Source organism: Dendrobates tinctorius, unplaced genomic scaffold (assembly GCF_039654945.1).
Source record: "Dendrobates tinctorius isolate UK_male_01 unplaced genomic scaffold, ASM3965494v1 ptg000024l, whole genome shotgun sequence".
Classification (NCBI taxonomy): domain Eukaryota; kingdom Metazoa; phylum Chordata; class Amphibia; order Anura; family Dendrobatidae; genus Dendrobates; species Dendrobates tinctorius.
The window spans coordinates 5,218,615-5,242,298 of NW_027361692.1; the positions used below are offsets into that span (position 1 = coordinate 5,218,615).

At 47.4% G+C, this 23,684-nt stretch overlaps 1 protein-coding gene across 2 annotated transcripts in view; it reads left to right on the forward strand.

Moving 5' to 3' along the window:
- Positions 1–23,469, forward strand: part of TMEM30A (transmembrane protein 30A) — a 36,175-nt gene extending 12,706 nt beyond the window's left edge. The window contains exons 4-8 of one of the 2 annotated variants that reach the window (XR_012231029.1): positions 17,562–17,649; positions 19,071–19,217; positions 19,775–19,984; positions 20,528–22,769; positions 23,026–23,469. Coding sequence is in view for 1 of the 2 variants with exons in the window: in XM_073569318.1 (XP_073425419.1) it covers positions 17,562–17,649; positions 19,071–19,217; positions 19,775–19,984; positions 20,528–20,721 (639 nt within the window). In the remaining variant the exon portion in view is untranslated. Of the gene's footprint in view, positions 1–17,561; positions 17,650–19,070; positions 19,218–19,774; positions 19,985–20,527 lie in introns of both variants that reach the window. The other variant, XM_073569318.1, reaches the window with a different exon arrangement.
- The last annotated feature ends 215 nt before the right edge of the window (positions 23,470–23,684 follow it).

Genomic DNA, 23,684 nt, shown 5'->3' on the forward strand with positions numbered 1-23,684 from the left:
TGGAGTCGGAGTTGGAGTCGGTATAAAATGGACCGACTCCGACTCCTAAAATATATAATAAATTGGGTACAGTAATTCAATGCAGGATGTGCTGAATATTTTTTAATAGGAGTTTGGGAAAGTTATGAAATATCCTATAAATGGCTGTTCTATTCCTGATCTAAGGCTACATTCACACACAGCGTTTTTCCTGTGTTTTTTGAGGATACGTTTTTCCGCTGCAAAAGCTGATCATCTTTTTAAAAAACCGCATCACCTGAAAGGTTTTTGAGCTCATAGATAATGTTTTCAATAGCAAAAGCAGATTAGAAATCTGCTCTATCTATCCATTTATCCATATCTGTCTATCCATATCGTATCTGTACCAAAAAGAATGAAAACCGGGTAGTACACCAATATATATTCTGTTCTATCTAAATATCTTGATTATTGGATCATAAAAATGATTAAATGTCTGAGGTTCACATTGTACTACAATAAATTTTTCACTTAAATATTAAGCAATATGTGTGGGAGTCGGAGTCGTGGAGTCGGAGTCGGAGTTGGAGTCGGAGTCGGTGTAAGGGAAATTGAGGAGTCGGAGTCGCAGGTTTGGCTTACCGACTCCACAGCCCTGGCTAATAGTATGGTGCAGGCAGGAGTCCACATTTCCTACTCCAAATTGTTTGGGATACTACTCTGTTGCAATCAGGAATCCGGAGGCCCCATAGGGCTAATATTGGGGTGCAGTTAGGGTGTCTTATTGGCTAATATTGGGGTGCAGCCACGATGCCCCATTTTACTCTGTCGCCTAATTGGGGGACACAGAACCTTGGGTGTTATGCTGCTGTCCACTAGGAGGCGACACTATGCATAATCTGAAAAAGATTAACTTTGGCTCCTCCTCTGCAGTATACACCCCTGGACGGCGTCGGCCTTCTCCAGTTTTTGCTTAGTGTCGCAAGGAGGCACACCTTTTTTCTTCCTTTTTTTTCTTTTTTTTTCACGGAAATACAGATGAAGAAAAGTGGGTCTCCAGCGAGACTCCCGGCATGGCTCCCTCCTCGGTCCCCTATTAGGGGTACCCGGTTGAGGTCGAGGTGGTTTTTTCCCCATGTCGCTCCCTCCCCAGTCCCTCGGGTCCTGGTTCGAGGTCGAGACCCCCCTCCTTCCCCAACCCCTTTAAGGGGTCTGGGTTGAGGTTGAGGCGAGGATGAAGACCCCCTGACGGTGACAGACGCACCCTCCCTAATCCCCCACAGGGGGTATTAGGTTGAGACGCCTCAGGTAGGGTTGGAGATCAGGCAGCATTCCGCAGCTTCCAGGGACCCCAGGCCGGCTGAGGGATCCTGTGGGGGCCGGGGGAGGGTGCGGACTGGATGGCACAGCAGAAACAGGGCTTTTGCTGCGTCCCTGTCTCTGCAGCAGCAGCGGCTCCATAGCCCTTCAGGGGCCCCCCATACAAAAACCGCTACCCCTGCTACCCCCACCGCTATCCAGTCGATTTTTCTGGGGGGGTCTGGTACAAATCCGCCCCCTCCCCGGACTACCGCGCCGCTCTGGAGCCCTCCTGGGCATCAGGCTTCAAATTTAGACCGCGGCTTCGGCCTAGCTGAAGCCGCCGCCTTTTCCCCGCCCCCCGGACCGCCCCTCGGATGACCAAAATGACACACTGGAGTGTCATAGAAGGGGCGGATTGAGGCAGAAAGGGGGCGTTTTTACACAGCCCAGCGCGCCCTTTTCAGCTCTCCTCCCCCTCCTCCCTCTCCAAAGAGCCCCGGTGGCCATTTTTTCTGGATGAGATCCAGGAGAGAAGCATCACAGCGGTCTCCGGGGGGCACAGAACTGGGATCTGTCGGCGCTGGACCTAGGGGCACACCGGTGGGGTAAGCTCACAGCTGGGTTTTCATTACTCAGCTGTGAATCTATACTTCCTATAAGGCTCTCTGTGGGTTCCCTCTGCGTAGCCACCCCTGTACGATCCCTTATAGCCAGCCTCTGTGCACTATGCCGGGCTCAAGGAAGAGAACCAGGCAGGAATGTTTCTATGCATTCTGCACAGCCTGCAAAGCCACGCTCCCTAGTGGCAGCACGTATCCGCACTGCCGGGACTGCATCCAGAACTCTGGGTCAGAACCCCAGGGAGTCCCTACTGACGCTTCAGTGTCACAGGCCACGCCGGAATGGGCAACTCAGATGTCTCAGTCTATGTCACAGTCCATAGACAACCTAACTGCTACATTGCTGCAAGCTCTGCAGAGTCGGGCCCCGGCTATGGACGGTACACAGCAAACGGACAGCTTGTCTCAGGAACATGCTGCTTCCGACTCTCACAGACGTAAGCGGACTCACAGGTCTCGATCACCTGAGTCGCACTATAGCACAAGGTCGTCCCCCTCTAGGGAGAGACAGCGTCATTCCAGGTCTCCTGGGCAGTCCCCTGCCACAGACAGACAGTGCAATTTACCTCAGGGATCCCCCTCCACAGAAGACCCCCGCCCCAGGTCGCCCTCCAGGGATCACCTTAGCGAGGCACAGGATTCGGAGGGCATCTGTGACTCCGACTCAGATAATGAAACGGTCAGGTCCGTGGTACCTTCTCCCCCTAGCAATACAGCGCTAGTTGAGGACATAATTTCTTCTATTCATCGGGTGCTAAAAATTCCAGAGTCGCCCCCGGAAGTCCCAAAACATAGGATTTGCTTCGAAAATGTTCAAAAACCACCTAAGGTCTTCCCTAATCACGATGAGTTTGAGAAAATACTTACCAAACAGTTTGCGCAGCCTGACAAAAAATTCGCTAATCGCAAATATCTGGAAGCGAAGTACCCCTTCCCACAGGAAGACACCAAACAATGGGCAGATCCACCTGAAGTGGACCCTCCGGTTTCTAGGCTAGCAGCGCAGACTTTACTCTCTCTGCCGGATAGCTCAACCCTCAGGGACGCAGCAGACCGGCAAGTAGAACGCATGGCTCGTTCTATTTTCGAAGCGGCAGGCGCCTCTCTGGGCCCTGCGTTTGCTTCAGTTTGGGCAGCCAAGGCCATCCTAGCTTGGGCCAAAAGACTACAGGAGGGTCTTCAGGCTTCAAATCCTGAACTCTAGGACCAAGCGGTCCAGATGGCAGTGGTAGCAGACTACATGATTCATGCAGCCCTGGATTCCGCCAGAGGTGTAGCGGGAATAGCATCAAACGCCATCACGATCCGACGCATCCTCTGGCTGCGAGAATGGAAAGCGGATGCGGCCTCAAAGAAGTCCCTCACGCGACTTCCGTATTCTACTGGAAGACTTTTCGGCGAAAAGTTGGACACCATGATAGCCAATGCCACTGGGGGTAAGAGTACCTCTCTCCCTCAACTAAAACCGAAACGCACGTTTAAACGAAGAAACCAGACGCGATTCCGATCCTTTCGGAATTCCTCGGGCTGGTCCGTTTCGCGCCCAGTGCAAAACCGCAACCGTTCTCCACGCAGAGACAACCCACGGACGCAGCAGCGACCGGACAGGGCTTGGCAGTCGAAAGCAGGCCAAGCGAAACCCAAGGGAGGAAAACCTCAGAACTTCACTTCATCATGACTCGACACCTCCGGAAGACACCCCACCAGTAGGCGGCCGACTTTTACTCTTTCAGCAAGTCTGGCTGCCTATTACAGAAGACAGGTGGGTCAGGGAAATAGTGTCTTCCGGATACAAGACAGAGTTCACTTCCGTTCCACCGAACCGGTTCTTCCTTTCTGTTCCTCCAACACCACCAGAAAAGGCTTGTGTTTTCCACCAAGCGGTTTCCTCTCTCCTTCAATCAGGAGTTGTGGTGCCGGTTCCTGCGAACGAGAGATTCCGAGGATTCTACTCGAATTTGTTCGTAGTCCCCAAGAAAGGAGGCGGCGTCCGACCCATACTGGACCTAAAACAGCTCAACAATTACGTACGGGTCCGTCATTTCCGCATGGAGTCCCTCCGGTCCATCATTGCATCCATGGAGCAGGGAGAATACCTCGCCTCCATAGACATACAGGATGCGTATCTCCACATACCAATTGCTCCCGCCCACCAAAGGTTTCTCAGGTTCGCGGTCAACCAAAACCACTACCAGTTTGTCGCCCTTCCGTTCGGACTCGCCACGGCTCCAAGAACGTTCACCAAAGTCATGGCGGCCACCATGGACGTCCTGCACTCGAGGCATTCTAGTCGTCCCGTACCTGGACGACCTCCTCGTCAAGTCTCCCACTTTCAAAGACTGCGAGGTCAGTGTCTCAATCACTCTAGACACTCTGAGTCGCCTGGGATGGCTAGTCAGCCTACAGAAATCGTCGACCATCCCAACTCGGACTCTAACATTCCTGGGAATGGTATTCGACACCACCAGGGGCCTGGTGCTCCTTCCCAAGGACAAGACACTGGCCATCCGTCTGGGAGTTCGCACACTCCTTCGCAGTCCTCCTCGATCTCTCCGTTTTGCCATGAGAATCCTCGGCAGGATGGCAGCAGCAATAGAGGCAGTGCCATTTGCCCAGTTTCACCTCAGGGTCCTTCAACTAGCCATACTCAGATCTTGGGACAGGAACCCCTTCTCCCTCGACAGGGAGTTCAGGTTGACGTCATCAACCAGGAGGTCCCTGCATTGGTGGCTCAAACCAACCTCGCTTACACGAGGGAAGCCATTCCTCTCAGGACAATGGAAGATCCTGACTACCGATGCAAGCCTGACAGGCTGGGGGGCGGTGCACCTACATCACAGGGCACAGGGCAAGTGGTCACCGAGGGAAGTGACATTGCCCATCAATGTTCTGGAAATCAGGGCCATTCTCTTGGCACTGAGAGCCTTTCATCACTTGCTTGCAGCCTCGCACATACGGATACAGTCGGACAATGCCACGGCTGTGGCATACGTGAATCACCAAGGCGGGACCCGCAGCGCCCAGGCGATGAGAGAAGTGGCTCATATCCTCCGCTGGGCGGAAGACACAAGGTCGGTACTTTCTGCGGTACACATTCCGGGTGTAGAAAACTGGGAAGCCGACCTCCTCAGCAGGCAAGGAATGGACTCGGGGGGGGGGGGGGGGGGGGGGGAGTGGTCTCTCCATCCCGAGATTTTTTTACCAGATCTGTCAACGCTGGGGAACCCCGGATGTGGACCTAATGGCATCCCATCTCAATACCAAGGTTCCCAATTTCATGGCCAGGACACACGACCCGCGGTCGCTCGGAGCGGATGCCTTGGTCCAGGACTGGTCCCAGTTCCGACTCCTGTACATTTTTCCACCCCTCCCCCTAATCGCCAGGGTCGTGAGGAAGATCAAGCAAGAGGGAGTTCCGACCATCCTCATCGCGCCAGACTGGCCCAGACGTACTTGGTACGCCGACATCGTCCAACTTACGGCAGACGCCCCCTGGCGTCTACCCGACTGCCACGACCTTCTGTCTCAAGGTCCGTTCTTCCACCAGAATTCAGGGGCCCTCAATTTGACGGCATGGCCCTTGAAACCTGGATTCTAACCCAGGCAGGTTTTTCACCGGCAGTCATTGCAACTATGATCAGGGCAAGGAAGCCTGCCTCCGCCAAGCTCTATTATCGTACCTGGAGAGCCTTCTTTTCTTGGTGCGAATCTCATGGACAAGTCCCACTCCCTTATTCTCTCCCGAAGGTACTAGGTTTTCTTCAATCGGGCCTAGATGCCAAGCTATCCTTAAGTTCGCTTAAGAGTCAGGTGTCGGCGCTTTCAGTCCTTTTTCAAAAGCGCATTGCTATTAAACCGCAAGTAAGGACTTTCATCCAGGGAGTTTCCCGATTGGTTCCTCCCTACAAACGTCCGATGGATACGTGGGACCTCAATCTGGTCCTGACATCATTGCAAGCTCCACCCTTCGAACCTCTTAGAGGAGTTCCACTCTCCATTCTGTCTCAGAAAGTGGTTTTTCTAGTGGCTATCACCTCGTTACGCAGAGTGTCGGAATTGTCAGCACTTTCCTGCAGACGACCTTTCCTAGCCTTTCACCAGGACAAGGTGGTTCTCCGCACGGTACCATCCTTCCTTCCGAAGGTTGTGTCCAACTTTCACCTTAACGAAGAGATTTCACTGCTTTCCCTTTGCCCGGTTCCGGTCCATAGAGTGGAGAAGGCTCTGCATACGCTTGACCTAGTCAGAGCATTGCGGATTTACGTGTCCAGGACTGCACCTTTCCGGAAATCCGATTCCCTCTTCATTCTTCCGGAAGGTAGTCGCAAGGGGTTGCCGGCTTCCAAGGCTACCCTTGCCAGGTGGATCAAGTCCACCATACATGAGGCCTACCGACTTAACAGTTCCCCTCTTCCGGCCGGTATCACGGCGCACACTACACGGGCAGTAGGGGCCTCCTGGGCCATTCGGCATCAGGCTTCGGCACAACAAGTGTGCAAGGCGGCCACTTGGACTAGCCTACACACGTTTACGAAACACTACAGTGTTCATACCCAGTCCTCAGCGGATGCGAGCCTGGGTAGACTGGTTCTGCAGGCGGCAGTACCCCAAGTCTAGGGGACTGTCAGCACAATATTCGTCCACTGCTTCCCACCCAGGGACTGCTTTGGGACGTCCCAAGGTTCTGTGTCCCCCAATTAGGCAACAGAGTAAAGGAGATTTTTGTGTACTCACAGTAAAATCTCTTTCTCTTAGCCTTTAATTGGGGGACACAGCTCCCACCCTGTTGCCCTTACGGGCCGTTGTTTCCTGTTGAGTTCTCATATTGTTCTTGAGCTCGTACATAGTAGCCTTCTTACAGGCATGGTTATGTTATTTGGTTACGTTCCTCCTTATGCTTTGGCACAAAACTGGAGAAGGCTGACGCCGTCCAGGGGTGTATACTGCAGAGGAGGAGCCAAAGTTAATCTTTTTCAGATTATGCATAGTGTCGCCTCCTAGTGGACAGCAGCGTAACACCCAAGGTTCTGTGTCCCCCAATTAAAGGCTAAGAGAAAGAGATTTTACGGTGAGTACACAAAAATCTCCTTTTTTTAATTCTTTTTGTCAGAGATTGGCAGTGGCATTAACTGGTTAACAGACGTGGATGGAGCTATGATTCACCCATGGCTATTAAAGGCACATAACACCTGATTAAATCAGGTGTCTTATGTAGGGAAAGATGCAGGGTTCAGTGCCAGTGCCCGCGTCAAAGTCAGGGACACAAACATTTGTCATATGTCGTGAAGTGGTTGTCCCACAAACAAAGTACATTTTAATAGATCTTAAAAATCAGCTCACATGACTGAAGCATTGGGTTTTACATCCCAGGTAGGGGCGTACGTAGAAGTCATGGGGCTCCATAGCAGAAATTCTAATTGGGGCTCCCCCACACCAAAAAACCTTACTATTTGCTGGGGACACAGAAGAGCATATCTCACAGTTTTGCAGCCGTTACAAAGTAATTTTACTCCTATTGAAGCCTCTAGATTGCTCTTTCATTGTTCCCATTAAGTATGATGCCAACAAAAGTGCCCTTCAAACACAGTATGAAACCCCCACGGAATTCCTCCACAGTACCCTCCACACATGTAGTGTGCTGACCCTACTGTACCCCCCTCCCTTGTCACTCCCCTCCTCTGAGAAAGTGTGAGTCCCCCGAATACAGTATGATGCCTCAACTCTGATTCCCACACAGCCCTCCATCGAGAATAAGGGCCCCGCGTAGTCCTCCATCGAGAATAAGGGCCTCGCGTAGTCTTCCATCCAGAATAATGGGTCCCAAATTAAAAAAAAATAAGTTATTAAATACTCGCCTTTCACCGGTCACCCTCTGTTGCAGTCTCAGCAGTGAGCGCTCTGACGCTCTTCACTCCTTGGAACAGCGGGTGCAAAATAGAACCCTTTTCGCTAAAAAGTCAGACGCCGAGGGAGAATGATGGAGGAGTGAAAATTAGGCTTCTGATACAGTTGAAAGTGCGGTACTGGTGTCAAGGGCCAAATATAATCACCCTGTGAGCCGTAGTTTGACGTATGGGCTACACAATAGCTGCTGGTGGAGGGAAATGTGACCAAATCGGTCCCTCGTCCCCCTGCAATTGTAAAGCACTCTGCAAGAGAAAGTGGCAACAGATGGACGGGTCTGCTCACATGCTCTTCCACCAGCAGCCGTGTTTTGGACAGAAGTGCTGGTCAGTTTCTGAGGAATGCTGCACTAATAAGAGAAAATGGCTTGGTGCATCATGGTGGGGCCAAACATTTAAGTGCACTTAAATGTGCTTATTGCAGATCTGGATAGAGCCAAAGGGCCACAGCCTATCTCCAGCACCCCTCCCTATTTCTCTGAATGACAGCCTTGGCTTCATAGAATCAGCGAAGGTTGGAGAGGGAAACCAAGCAGATGGGAAGGTGCACTGAAACGATTGGCCCTGCCATTTTGCCCCGATCGCCTGTGCTGGTTTGAACAGTTATGCTGTACTGACAGTCCCTTTAAGTCTATCATTTGAGTTAAGAAATGATCCATTTATTGATTTCATTTTCTGGTAATTATATTCTACCATCGTTCCCTACTCCGTATGCTGCCTTTATCTCTGCCCGGCCTTTGCTGTTCCATGGGATGTTGTTAATGAAGCCATCATCTGTTCTTTCTCATTGTGCAGGAGGTTAGCCCAGGAGATCAGAGCTGTATCATTACATCTCACACAACTGGTCTAAGCTATGGTGGGGTGTTCATGCCTTTGAGTGTTGCTGCATGCTTATGATTGTTCAGCATCAAACAAGAAGTACATGCCCCTAGTGAAAACTTATCTGCTGACAACCACGTAAAACGTAACAACTTTTTTTTTGGCACTGAAGCCACAATTAGGTCCTGTGTCTATTTCAAAATGGAAATGTTTATGAAAGGTCCCCTTCAAAATGTATACCGTCATCCAGTTAAGAAAAAAACATAATTCATGGGTGACTATGGAGTTTTTCTACCTTGCCACCCGCAAGAAGCACCAGTTTCAATCTCTTCCTGACGAGCGCCAACAACACACTGGCTGCCATACAGGGGTTGGACAAAATAATGGAAACACCTGGAAACATCAACAAAAGTTAGTTTAATATGGTGTAGGTCCACCTTTTGGGCGATTACAGCCTGAATTCTCCGAGGTATGGATTCATACAAGGTGTGAATTGTTTCCAAAGGGATTGTATCCCATTCTTCGGTTAAAACACTCTCCAGTTCTTTGAGCGACGATGGCAGCAGAAATCGACGTCTAACTTGAATCTCTAAAATCGACCATAAATGCTCACTAATGTTGAGGTCTGGGGATTGTGGGGGCCAGATGAGATGCTCAACTAAATTAGACTGTTCCCCGTGCCATGCTTGAACGATTCTAGCTGTATGAATTGGTGCATTATCATCCTGAAAGATGGCGTTCCCCTCCGGGAACAGTGCTTGAACCATAGGATGCACTTGGTCGCCCAAAATGCCTAAATAATCTCGGCTGTTAATTCTTCCATTAACCCCTTCACGACCTTTGACGCCACGTAGGCGTCATGAAAAGTCGTGCCAGAAGGACCCATGACGCCTATGTGGCGTCATGACTTTAAAGCCCCCCGCGGGTCGGGTGACCGGGGTCACTGAAAGGTCACCCGACCTGCAGATACAGGGGGCTTTGTGCTTCGCCCCCACGTGGCTACGATCGCTCTAATTGGCTGTTAAAAGTGAAACAGCCAATCAGAGCGATAGTAATATTTCATCAATGAAAATTGATGAAATATTACAACCCAGCCATGGCCGATGCTGCTGTAGCATCGGACATGGCTGGAGACACCGATTCCACCCCCCTCACCGGCGATCGCCCCCCCCGCAACTGAATGACAGTGGCGATCTGCCGCCGCTGTCATCATCTACCCCCCTCCCATTCCCTCTGCTCCCCGCCAGCTTCCGATAACCCCCTCACCCCCCCTTTTAACTTCCCCCGGCACCTTCTAAGTCCCCCTGTCGCTCCCGGTGTCCGGCGGGTCCAGTTCATGGGCGCCGCCATCTTAGAAAATGGCGGGCGCATGCGCAGTGCGCCCGCCCGAATCTGCCGGCTGCAGATTCCATTCTTTCATTTTGATCACTCTCACAGTGTTCAAAATGAAAGACAAAGTAAATAAACCCCCCGATTATCACCCCCATAGGTAGGCACAACTAATAAAGTAAAGAAAATATTTTTATTTTTATTTTTCCATTAGGGTTAGGGATGAAAAGAGGATTAGGGTTGAAAAGAGGGTTAGGGTTGGAAAGAGGGTTAGGGTTGGGTTGGAAAGAGGGTTAGGGTTAGGGTTGGAAAGAGCGTTAGGGTTGGAAAGAGGGTTAGGGTTGGAAAGAGGGTTAGGGTTAGGGTTGGAAAGAGGGTTAGGGTTGGAAAGAGGGTTAGGGTTAGGGTTGGAAAGAGGGTTAGGGTTGGAAAGAGGGTTAGGGTTGGAATTAGGGTTAGGGTTGGAATTAGGGTTAGGGTTGGAATTAGGGTTAGGCTTGTGGTTAGGGATGTGTTAGGGTTAGGGCTGTGGTTAGGGGTGTGTTGGGGTTAGGGTTGGAGTTAGAATTGAGGGGTTTCCACTGTTTAGGCACATCAGGGGGTCTCCAAACGCGACATGGTGCAACCATTGATTCCAGCCAATTTTGCGTTCAAAAAGTCAAACTGTGCACCCTCTCTTCCAAGCCCCGACGTGTGCCCAAACAGTGGTTTACCCCAACATATGGGGTATCAGCGTACTCAGGAAAAATTGCACAACAACTTTTGGGGACTAATTTCTCCTCTTACCCTTGGGAAAATAAAAAATTGGGGGCTAAAAAATTATTTTTGTGGAAAAAAATGATTTTTTCATTTTCACGTCTCTGCATTATAAACTTCTGTGAAGCACTTGGGGGTTCAAAGTGCTCACAACACATCTTACATACGTTCCTTGGAAGGTCTAGTTTCCAAAATGGGGTCACTTGTGGGGGGTCTCCACAGTTTAGGCACATCAGGGGCTCTGCAAACGTAATGACGACCGCAGACTATTCCATCAAAGTCTGCATTTCAAAACGTCACTACTTCCATTCCGAGCCCTGACGTGTGCCCAAACAATGGTTCCCCCCCACATATGGGGTACCAGCGTACTCAGGACAAACTGGACAACAACTTTTGGGGTCCAATTTCTCCTGTTACCCTTGTGAAAATAAAAAATTGCGAGCTAAAAAATCATTTTTTGAGGAAAAAAAAATTATTTTTTATTTTCATGGCTCTGCGTTATAATCTTCTGTGAAGCACTTGGGGGTTCAGTGTGCTCACTACACATCTAAGCAACTTCCTTATGGGGTCTAGTTTCCAAAATGGGGTCACTTGTGGGGGGTTTCCACAGTTTAGGTACATCAAGGGCTCTGCAAATGTAACATGACGCCCGCAGACCATGCCATCAAAGTCAGCATTTCAAAATGTCACTACTTCCCTTTCGAGCCCTGACGTGTGCCCATACAGTGGTTCCCCCCCCCCCACATATGGGTATCGGCGTACTCAGGACAAACTGTACAACAACTTTCGGGGTCCAATTCATCCTGTTACTCTTGTGAAAAAAAAATTGCGGGCTAAAAATCTTTTTTTTTTTTTTTTTGAGGAAAAAAAATGATTTTTTATTTTCACGGCTCTGCGTTATAAACTTCTGTGAAGCACTTGGGGGTTCAAGGTGCTCACCACACATCTAGATAAGTTCCTTGGGGGGCCTAGTTTCCAAAATGAGGTCACATGCAGTGGGTTTCTACTGTTTAGGCACACAGGGGCTCAGCAAATGTAACATGACGCCCGCAGACCATTCAATCAAAGTCAGCATTTCAAAATGTCACTACCTTCCTGCTGAGCCCCGACGTGTGCCCAAACAGTGGTCCCACCCCACATATGGGGTACCAGTGTACTCAGGACTAACTACAACAACTTTTGGGGTCCAATTTATCCTGTTACCCCTGTGAAAATAAAAAATTGCGGATTAAAAATATTTTTTTTAAGAAAAAAAAATATTTTTTATTTTCACGGCTCTACGTTATAAACTTCTGTGAAGCACCTGGGGGTTCAAAGTGCTCACTATGCATCTAGATAAGTTCCTTAGGGGGTCTAGTTTCCATAATGGGGTCATTTGTGGGGGAGCTCCAAAGTTTAGGCACACAGGGGCTCTCCAAACACGACATGGTGTCCGTTAACGATTGGAGCTAATTTTCATTTCAAAAAGTCAAATGGCACTCCTTCCCTTCTGAGCCCTGCCGTGCGCCCAAACAGTGGTTCCCCCCCACATATGGGGTACCAGCGTACTCAGGACAAACTGGACAACAACTTTTGTGGTCCAATTTCTCCTGTTACCCTTGTGAAAATAAAAAATAGCGTGCTAAATCATTTTTGAGGAAAAAAAATGATTTTTTTATTTTCACTGCTCTACGTTATAAACTTTTGTGAAGCACTTGGGGGTTCAAAGTGCTCCCTACACATCTAGATAAGTTCCTTAAGGGGTCTAGTTTCCAAAATTGTGTCACTTGTGGGGGAGCTCCAATGTTTAGGTACACAGGGGCTCTCCAAACGCGACATGGTGTCCTATAACGATTGGAGCAAATTTTCCATTCAAAAAGTCAAATGGTGCTCCTTCCCTTCCGGGTCCTGCCGTGCACCCAAACAGTGGTTTATGACCACATATGAGGTATTGGTGTGCTCAGGAGAAATTGCCCAACAAATTTTAGGATCCATTTTATCCTGCTGCCCACGTGAAAATGAAAAAACTGAGGCTAAAAGATAATTTTTGTGAAAAAAAAAAGTACTTTTTTTTTTTTTTTTTTACGGATCAATTTCTGAAGCACCTGGGGGTTCAAAGTGATCACTATGCATCTAGATAAGTTTCTTGGGGGGGTCTAGTTTCCAAAATGGGGTCACATGTGGGGAAGCTCCAGTGCTTAGGCGCACAGCGACTCTCCAAACGCGACATGGCAAGCGCTAAATATTCCAGCATATTTTCCATTCAAAAAGTCAAATGTGCTCCTTCCCTTCCGAGCCCTGCCGTGCGCCCAAACAGTGGTTTATGACCACATATGAGGTATCGGTGTACTCAGGAGAAATTGCCCAACAAATTTTAGGATCCATTTTATCCTGTAGCCCATGTGAAAATGAAAAAAATTAATGATAAAAGAAAATTTGTGGTGCAAAAAATAAAATGTCCATTTTTTCCTTCCACGTTGCTTTAGTTCCTGTGAAGCACCTGAAGGGTTAATAATCTCCTAGAATGTAGTTTTGAGTAGCTTGAGGGGTGCAGTTTTTAGAATGGTGTCACTTTTTGGTATTTTCTGCCATATAGACCCCTCAAAGTGACTTCAAATGTGAGGTGGTCCCTAAAAAAAATGGTTTTGTAAATATTGTTGTAAAAATGAGAAATCGCTGGTCAACTTTTAACCCTTATAACTTCCTAGCAAAAAAAAAAATTGTTTCCAAAATTGTGCTGATGTAAAGTAGACATGTGGGAAATGTTATTTAGTAACTATTTTGTGTCACATCACTTTCTGGTTTAACAGAAAAAAAATTCAAAATTTGAAAATTGCGAAATTTTCAAAATTTTCACCAAATTTCTGTTTTTTTCACAAATAAACGCAAAAATTATCGACCTAAGTTTACCACTAACATGAAGCCAATATGTCATGAAAAAACAATCTCAGAATCGCTAAGATGCGTTGAAGCGTTCCAGAGTTATTACCTCATAAAGGGACACTGGTCAGAATTGCAAAAAATGGCCAGGTCATTAAGGTCAAAATAGGCTGGGTCATGAAGGGGTTAAGGGATATCATTGGCCCGGCGGATCTCCACGAAATATCACCCCAGATCATCACAGAACCTCCGCCATGTTTTACGGTTGGGAGAAGGCAGTCTGGATGGAATGCTTCTTCCGGCTGTCTCCAAACGTACACTCGACCGGATGTCGGAAATAGGGTAAACGATGATTCGTCTGAGAATATCACATGTTTCCACTGCTTGAGGGACCTATTCTGGAGGTTTCTACACCACTGTAAATGCTTGGAAACATTTGTCATTGAGAGCAGCGGTTTTGTAATTGCAGCTTTTCCGTGGAATCCATATTTGTGCAGCTCCCAACGAACAGTGTTCATTGAGCTCAGCAGTGATTTTCTGAGCCGTGGTCTTGCGATCCTCTCTCACAATTCGCTTTAGAGTCCCACGGTCTCTCTCAGTCAACTTTGACTTTTGGCCGGACCTGTGCTTTGCTGCGGACATTTTTCCTTCTCTTTCAAATGCAGTCATTACTTTGGTGACAGTACCTCTTGACAGGCCAAGCATTCGGGCACTTTCTGTTACACTAGCGCCTGCCATACGAGCACCAACAATTTGGCCTCTTTGAAAATCCGAGAGGTCTGCCATTGGTATCAGGTTCTCATCAATGTTCTTACAATTCTGCAAAACAAACAGTTAATTTACATACACATATCACATAACACAAATAATCAACTACAAAACATTACCATATGTAACGGTTTGCATGTTTATAACATGTTTGAAGATTATGATGCCAAAACGTTAGGTGTTTCCATTATTTTGTCCAACCCCTGTATGTACACTGCTCGTATTTATGGGACGGAAAATGGGGAGTGGTGGGTGCTGCTCTGACAACTGTGTAAGTAGAGAAATGACTCGGTGATGCAATGTACAGGCTAGGGAGGTATCGCTTGATCAATTGCTGTTCCTCAGGTGATATGAAATGTGCTTATTGCAGGTCTGGATAGGCTGTGGCCCTTTGGCTGTTACTGTCCGGGTCGTTGGAGGGGGGCAGCCAATAGGCATTTTAGATTCAATGGTATCTGTATACACAGTGTTAAATACAATGGTGGAGCAGCATCATATTATGTGTTTGGGAGTCTGCAAGGGTGTCATGGTGTGTATATGTATAGCTGTGGGACATTAAACTGCGTGGAGGCTATGGGGACATCATACTGTATGTGGAGGAGATGTTGATCGAGGTACTTCTAAACTTAGAGGTTCTCCAGCTTTATCATGAAAGTTTCCAGTCATTCTATGTGGCTGCAAATCCTCACAGCGTGCTCTGGCAGGATTTCCAGATGTCTGCAGTTAGACTGAGGCGTCATCTGATTCATACTTCCTGCCACATTCCAACTAGAGATTTACAGCCTCTCTCAGTGGAGTCGCACTGTGCACGTCTAGTCGTAATGTGGCTAGAAGTATGCGTATCGCATACTTGCAGACTCCTGACCGCTCAATCTTGGCACATAAAGTGACTGCAGACTTAAGTCAAAAACCTGGACAACCACTTTAAAGCTGAAAAACCTAGTATAACGTAGAAACTTTTTAAAAGCAGTAAATGATATGGCTTTGCTTAGTTGCTGTAGGTATGAATACAAGCTACAATAAGTCCATGGTAACCTGTATTAGAAGTAGCAGCTATTTAGCATACCTATCTATTTATATAAAGTGGAGTGTGTCAAGCCACACCCACTTCACATAGCCCCACCCACTGGTGGCTGGAGAGCGGGGTTGCAGAGGGAAAGTGCGGGGCGCGGGTGGAGAGCGGGGCTGCGGAGGGATAGAGCGGGGCGGCGCGTGGAGAGCGTGAAGGCGGGTGAAGAGCGGGGCTGTTAAGGGAGAGAGGGGGACACGGGTGGAGAGCTGGGCTGCTGAGAGAGTGGGACGGCGAGTGGAGAGCGGGGCTGCGGAGGGAGAAAGAGAGACGGTCAGTGGAGACGGGGGCTGCTGAGGGTAGAGAGCGGGATGGCCAGTGGAGACTGGGGCTGCTGAGGGAGAGAGCGGGATGGCCAGTGGAGACAGGGGCTGTGGAGTGAAAATGCGGGATGACAATGGAGAGTGAGGTTGCAGAAGGAGAGAGCGTGACTGTGGATGGAGAGCTGGGCTGCTGAGGGAGAGAGTGGGACGGCCAGTGGAGAGCGGGGCTTCGGAGGGAGAGAGTGGGAGGGCCAGTGGAGAGTGGGGCTGCGGAGGGAGAGAGCGGGGCGTAATCGGGGCTGCTGAGGGTGAGAGCAGGATGGCCAGTGGCGAAGGGCTGTAGAGGGAGAGAGTGGGACAGTGGATGGAGAGGTGGGGCTGCTAAGGGAGAGAGCGGGATGGCCAGTGGAGAAGGGCTGCTGAGGGAGAGATCGGGACGGCCAGTGGAGAAGGGCTGCTGAGGGAGAGATCGGGATGGCTAGTGGAGACGGGCTGCTGAGGGAGAGATCGGGTCGGCTAGTGGAGACGGGCTGCTGAGGGAGAGAGCGGGACGGCTAGTGGAGACGGGCTGCTGAGGGAGAGAGCGGGACGGCTAGTGGAGACGGGCTGCTGAGGGAGAGAGCGGGACGGCTAGTGGAGACGGGCTGCTGAGGGAGAGAGCGGGACGGCTAGTGGAGACGGGCTGCTGAGGGAGAGAGCGGGACGGCTAGTGGAGACGGGCTGCTGAGGGAGAGAGCGGGACGGCTAGTGGAGACGGGCTGCTGAGGGAGAGAGCGGGACGGCTAGTGGAGACGGGCTGCTGAGGGGGAGATCGGGACGGCCAGTGGAGACGGGCTGCTGAGGGGGAGATCGGGACGGCTAGTGGAGACGGGCTGCTGAGAGAGATCGGGACGGCTAGTGGAGACGGGCTGCTGAGAGAGATCGGGACGGCTAGTGGAGACGGGCTGCTGAGGGAGAGATCGGGACGGCTAGTGGAGACGGGCTGCTGAGGGAGAGATCGGGACGGCTAGTGGAGACGGGCTGCTGAGGGAGAGATCGGGACGGCTAGTGGAGAAGGGCTGCTGAGGGAGAGATCGGAACGGCTAGTGGAGACGGGCTGCTGAGGGAGAGATCGGGACGGCTAGTGGAGACGGGCTGCTGAGGGAGAGAGCGGGGCTGTGGAGGGAAAATGAGGGATGGCGATTGGAGAGTGGGACTGCGGAAGGAGAGAGTGTGACGTGGATGGATAGCTGGGCTGCAGAGGGAGACATCGGGGCTGTGGAACAAAAGCGGGGCTGCTGAGGAAGCGAGTGGGACGGCCAGTGGAGAGCGGGGCTGCGGAGGGAAAGAGCGGGACGGCAGTTAGTTACTATGCCTGGGCAATGCGGGGCTCTTCAGTTAGTTTAATATATAATACATTTTGCCCTTCAATGACATGTCTGCTATACCTGGCTAAGATTTGGCTTCTCACACTAGTATTGTGGCATTGAGATGTTACAATTACTGCAGCTTATTTCTGGGTTGTTGGCATCTGAGACCAGACAGAGAAGATGTAAGGATCATCTTTGGTCATCCCTTCTTCATCACATGTGATGTTGTGAGAAGCTGATGAATTATTTCAGCGATTTTGAGATCAATAAGCTTTTTCTTATTGAGATCAATAATATTTCTTATTGAGATCAATAAGCCTGTATGTATTTGTATTATATATACACCCTGTCCTTGATGCCTTACACTTCCATGCCGAGCGGTGATCACTGTACTTCCTTTTTCCGGTCTGCATTTAGCTTGGTGGTCAGTGTCAGATTGCATCCTGTGTATGTGAAGGATAGCTATACCATCTGTGTATAACAAGTATCCGATGTCTGATCTGCGTGGATTCTCAACGGTTAACTCTTCATGACTCATATTTAAGAATTGTATTTTTACATTCTAGAACCCCAGCAAGGAGTGTGACCCCTATCGTATGAACCAGAGCCTGCCCATAGCTCCGTGTGGGGCCATTGCCAACAGTATGTTCAATGGTAAGTTTACATGTAGCCTTCTTGGTTTGCATGGTGGAATTCCCATTTTATATATTGCTGCAATATGCAAACTTTTATGTTATTGAAAAAAAAAAAAAAACTTGGAAAATATAAATAAATATAAAAATTCAAATCCCTGCCCCTTTTCCAGTTTAAAAATAAAAAAAAATTATAGTCAGACCAATCAAGCTTTAAAAATTAACATTAATGGTAAATGCCATAAAGAGCGAAAACTGAACCACCTCACGTTGGTAATAAAAAAACATTGTATGTACCCCAAAATGGTATTAATGAAAACATCAGTCACCACACAGAAAACGAGCCCTCATACATCTCAATGGACAGAGAAATAATTAAGGTACTAATCTCAGAAACTGGCAACACAAAATTATTTTTTTAAATATGTAAGTTTTTGAGTATTTTTTTCACCAAATGAAAAGGGGTGCAGTACAAATTTAAAATCGCCATAATCGTATTGACCTGAAAAATTTCCCAGTTATTTTTACCGCACAATGAACACTGTGAAAATAAAACCCAGAAAACAATGTCAGTTTTTTTTTTTATTTCTTCCCATATGGCTAAGTCTACAGAAGAATTAAAAAAAAAAAAAAAAATAATAAAAAAGAGTTATGGCTCTTGGAAGAAGGGGAGGGGGGAAATAACTTGTAGAAATACCCTGCACAGCTTCATCCTTCTGGGCTCGGAGCCGAGAGCAAAGGCAATAAATCCACTGTGGGAAAGGGGCTGGCATTCCCGACTTCATTATCAATCTGACTCAGAAAAAAATAAAAGCGTAAGAACAAAAATTGGTTGAAGGGGGCTTGTGCCATAACTTTCTGGTCAGTGCGGGTCCAACCTCTGGGATCCCTATTGGTCCTGAAAATGAATGTTATGCAGCACTGCTATGGTACCTGTGTGCACTTGGTTGTCCCTGAATAGTGCTGCCAGTCTACCGGCCAGGTTAGAAAACCCATATAGGTCCATTTAATTCTGTGGCTATGTCCACAGCTTGTGGCCAGGCCTTTACTGTGCAGGGAAAAGTAATAGGATGTAGTGCTACATTAGCGCTATGACCCCTCTGTGACCATTGGTGGTCTGACCTCGAGACACTTGTAAATCTAAAGTGATGGCATATACTAGCAATATGTGATCACTTTACAAGAGAAGTTGTATCTCATATTTTCCCAGTCGCTAGAACAGTAGTGCTCTATTCCTGTAATTACCATATATTCATGTAGTTTCAACTGAACATGAAGATCTGAGGAGACTTCCAGGAAGAATTGCAGCACTACATGACTAATTGTTACTTCTGAATGCTGTCTGATTCTTTTATCAATTTTCTTCCTATTGCTGACATTTTGGGGACGTTTCACAAACTAGAATGAATGGATTTGTAACTGGTTATCTGTGTTTGGCTTCAGATACCCTCAGCTTATACGAGATCAAAGATGGAAGCGAAGTAGCCATTCCATTGACCCAAAAAGGCATTGCTTGGTGGACAGATAAAAACGTGAAGTTCAGAAATCCAACTCTAACTGGTAATGCTACCCTGGAATCTATATTTGAAGGTAAGTCACACAAATATGATCGGTTTATTTGAAATGATTAGCTGAAAACAGAAAAAGGAAAATGTCGACCATCTTGACATTGCAGAGACTCCACACAATGCTATTTCTCCTATTACAAGACACCGAGGTTTGGACCTGGAACTATGTTGCAGGTCTTTGGTATAAACGGAAATCACAGTGTGTGAATATAGGCTAGTGGACTGTGCAGAGTTGTGTGCTGTATATAAATGGATGTGTCTAGACTACATCAGCCTTCATAGCCTTAGTACATGTGGACAAGATGGCCAAGGGTTATTTCACCACTCGTCATAATGCTAGTGACTATCTGTAAGGGCAGAGTCAGATGACCGTATAAATCGGACCCAGATCGGAATGCAGTGCACAGACTGGCCGATGGCTCTCTCTGACCCGAGTGTGACAGATTCATATATTACTGTGTAGCTGTCACGCTACGGGTCGGGAGAGCCGCCAGCCAGTCTGTGCACTGCGTTCTGATCTCTGTCCAATTTATACTGACTTCTGACTGCTCCCAAACTTGCATTTCTCTTCTTACACAGGTACTTCAAAGCCAATTAATTGGAATAAACCTGTCTACGAGTTGGATAAAACTGACCCCGATAACAATGGCTTCATTAATGAACATTTCATTGTGTGGATGCGCACTGCAGCACTTCCTACCTTCAGGAAGCTGTATGGGTTGATAGAAAAGAAAGAAGCTACATATGCTGCCTTGGCGCCTGGCAATTACACTCTGCATGTGGTATACAGTATCCTTTTTATAACCTGTGGAACAGATCTTTATTTTAAGTCAGAACTTTTTTAGATTTGGCAGCTGTCAGTAATTAGAAAACCTCATTAATGGAGTTGGGGCAAATCGTTTCACAGGACCAGGTCCATCGGCCACACTATTAATCTGTGGTTGACGGACAGGAGCCCTGAGAACCGCTCTCCCCTCCCAGCATTCGTGGCTGTTCTCTTCATTAGCCGTCTCTTGGCACAACGTCACAAAGATGATGTCTCGCCAGGCCAGCTAATCAAAAGAGAAGCTGTAGATTCCAACGGGTAAGAGGTGGTTCTTGGGGCTCCTGGCCAGCGACCACAAATTACTGCCATGGCCGATGGATCAATTCTCCCCATCTTCTACCCTTTAACAAAACTCCGTTCAGTTTAGTTCATTGACTTGTAGGTTTTATTTTAATACACATAATTTTCTACCAAGGTTGAATCAGGAAGATAAAAGTCCCATCTTTTCTTTGTGTTTTCATATGCCTTTTATTTTACCGTCAGCTTTTTTCCTATACTTTTCCCAGATTACCCTGTTCTCAGCTTCGATGGAAGGAAGAGAATGATCCTCAGTACAATCTCTTGGATGGGGGGAAAGAATCCATTCTTAGGAATTGCATACATCACTGTGGGCTCCATCTGCTTTTTCTTGGGTATTGTGCTGCTCATCATCCACCACAAATACGGAAATCGCAACAACAGTGCCGATATTCCAAACTAATTGTTCGCATCATGTCTTGCATGTTCATCTAGGCAAGTCCGCACTGCTTGTGTGCCCGCTTTCTCCTCTAGTATTCTTAATGCTATTTATTTTATGAAGTGGGGTTATTTCTAGACCATGGCTTTTTGGAACCATTCAAGGAAAAACTGTTACCTTCCAAACTGTGTCTCCTGAAAATGTAAGCTCACTCCCGTGGCCAGTTTTCATGCCAATTCCAGCCTGTGACAAGCTGCAGGTCAAACTACTAATGGCATAAAAGTTTTTAATATATTGTTTCCCCCCCTCCTATTTTAATGTGTCCTTCTTTCCCCATCACCCCGTTAAAAGTAAATGGCTGCACAAAATAAAATTGGTGTACAACGGGTTAAAACTTGGCCTGTCTAGATCCTCTTTACCCTTTCCCCTAAAGAAAAAATGCTGAACCAAACTCCAACGAAAGATGGAATTTATGGGCTGTCGTCTTTGGAAGTACAGTTGTATATACGGTAAACTGCTGGTAATGGGAATGTACCATTGGAAAAATTCCTCTTTATTTCAGGTTATACATCTTTTTAAGAATTTTTGTTTCTTTTCTTTGGAAATCCCCATTATCACAGACAGGATTAAAATGAGAAGTAACCACTATATATCTGCAGTAGTATTCCCAATAGGTGGTCACAACTTCCCTCCCTGCACGGTGACCTCTGCACAGATGATCAAGCATGCCCACAACACTCCCGTTCTGTAGACTACAGGCATCTGATTCATGTGGCTGCTGTGAAGGATATCCCTGAATGATGTCCTTTCAGATATGTAGAGAAAAAAAAAAAAACTACAATCAAAATTATAAAATCAAAATTATAAACAAATTAGAAAAAAAAAATCAATTTCTAATCAATATAAAATAATATAGGTGATAGTCCATATGAAAATCTGTTATTCCATTAAGTAAGATGTCAGTACTGCTGTTACCTATAGGTAAGAGGCCATGTGTGATAGCCAGACACTATAGCAGTCTATGAAGCCCTTTACTGTATAGCCTGTGCAACTGATCCATGGGGATCATTCTATAACCTGATTTTTAAGAGTGTGAACGGGTTATGGTAGCGATCATCCATATATTTGTGATTTTATTGAGGAGAAAGGTCATATAGCAGCGGCTTACCTTCAGAGAAAAGGAACAGGCGTTTAAAGGGGTATTCTCAAGTTGTCTCTTGAGCAGTTCAGAGCAATACAGTTTCCTTACTACTTAGTTTCTGATAGGGTGGGCTCTCCTCCTCGAGTGACCGTTCTGGTGAATAGTAGAGCTGTAGTACTGTTAGAACTCTAAAGACCAGCATAAGTTCTGCTATAGCATTCAGCTGTCATTGTTTGTCTGGCATCTATACTGTTATCACTGTATATGCGCGTGGAGAGAAGGCATTTGGACAAGCCAACACCGCTATGGACAGCCTTGATATTAGCAGACCTCTTATGAAAGCTGCTGGCTGGTGGTTTATAACTGCCTCTCTCCAGAAGATGAGCAAGGAAGCTGAGAAGATAACTCATGCATAGAAATCAAGGGGCTGGAGAGAGCTGGCAGGGATGTTGAGCGTTAACCCCTCTCTCGGAATGTCACTTCTCTGTACTCTTGGCCAGGGTCTGGAGGCTAAGGTCCATGAAAACAAGTTTGCAGGAAAATAGCAGAAGATAGAAAAAAACAAATCAATTGAAAATGTGCTTATTTTCATATTTAGTATTTGAAGCAATTTGAGAACTTAAGAAGTGGGCACTCTAAATTTAAACGGGTATTCTTACCTTCATTGATGTCTTGTCAGGGAGAAGTCTAAAAGCCCCATCAGATTGTCAGCTGCTCTTACTGAAATCATTAGTATGGCTTTAATGTGTATGGACTTGTGTTCAGTGTGGTTAAAGGGAATCTGTCACCCCATTTTAGCGCTATAAGCTGCGGCCACCGCCATCAGGGGCTTATCTACAGCATTCTGTAATGCTGTAGATAAGCCCCCGATGTAACTTGAAAGAGAAGAAAAATACGTTAGATTATACTCACCGGGGTGCGGGTGCGGTGGGTGTCGCGGTCCGGTGCCTCCCATCTTCATACGATGATGTCCTCCTTGATTCTTCCTTAGCTCCTGCGCAGGCGTACTTTATCTGCCCTGCTGAGGGCAAAGTAAAGTACTGCAGTGTGCAGGCGCCGGGAAGGTCAGAGAGGTCCGGCGCCTGCGCACTGCAGTACTCTGCTCTGCCCTCAACAGGGCAGATAAAGTACGCCTTCGCAGGAGCCGAGGGAAAAGCAAGGAGGACATCATCGTATGAAGATGGGAGGTGCCGGACGGGACAGCGACACCCATCGGACCGCACCGAACGCCGGGGTGAGTATAATCTAACACTTTTTTTCTTATCTTTCAGGTTTCATCAGGGTCTTATCTACAGCACTACAGAATGCTGTAGATAAGCCCCTGATGGTGGTGTCGGCAGCTGATAGGGCTAAAATGGGGTGACAGATCCCCTTTAAAGTGCTGTTCTAAGGCTAGATTCCCAAGATGAGTATTTGGTGAGTTTTTGATTTTGCAGATTTTCTGCACCTATTAGGTTACTTGTGTTTTGTCTCCTTTTAGTATACCGTATATCGTGTGTGTTTTAAATAAATCTGCTTTATGTTGGATACTTCTTGTTACTTAGCTTTGATAAAGTCACACGCAGGTTTCATGCATTTTTACTGCGATTCTGCTGCGGAAACACAATAAAAGGAACAAGTGTTTCTGTGAATTTTTCTTATCTCATTTAAGTTTATGAACAAAATCTGCAAATAAAATGCATATTTACCGCAAAATTAAAAATCCCACCACGGATCTGTCTCTGCAGTGTGGTTAAAAAAAAAAAGAAAAAGTGGGTGTGAAATTTCTATAATTCTCATACATACTACTGGAACTGTAGTACACTCCCTGATAGAAGTTGTCACTTATCCATGTTAGGTAAATAAA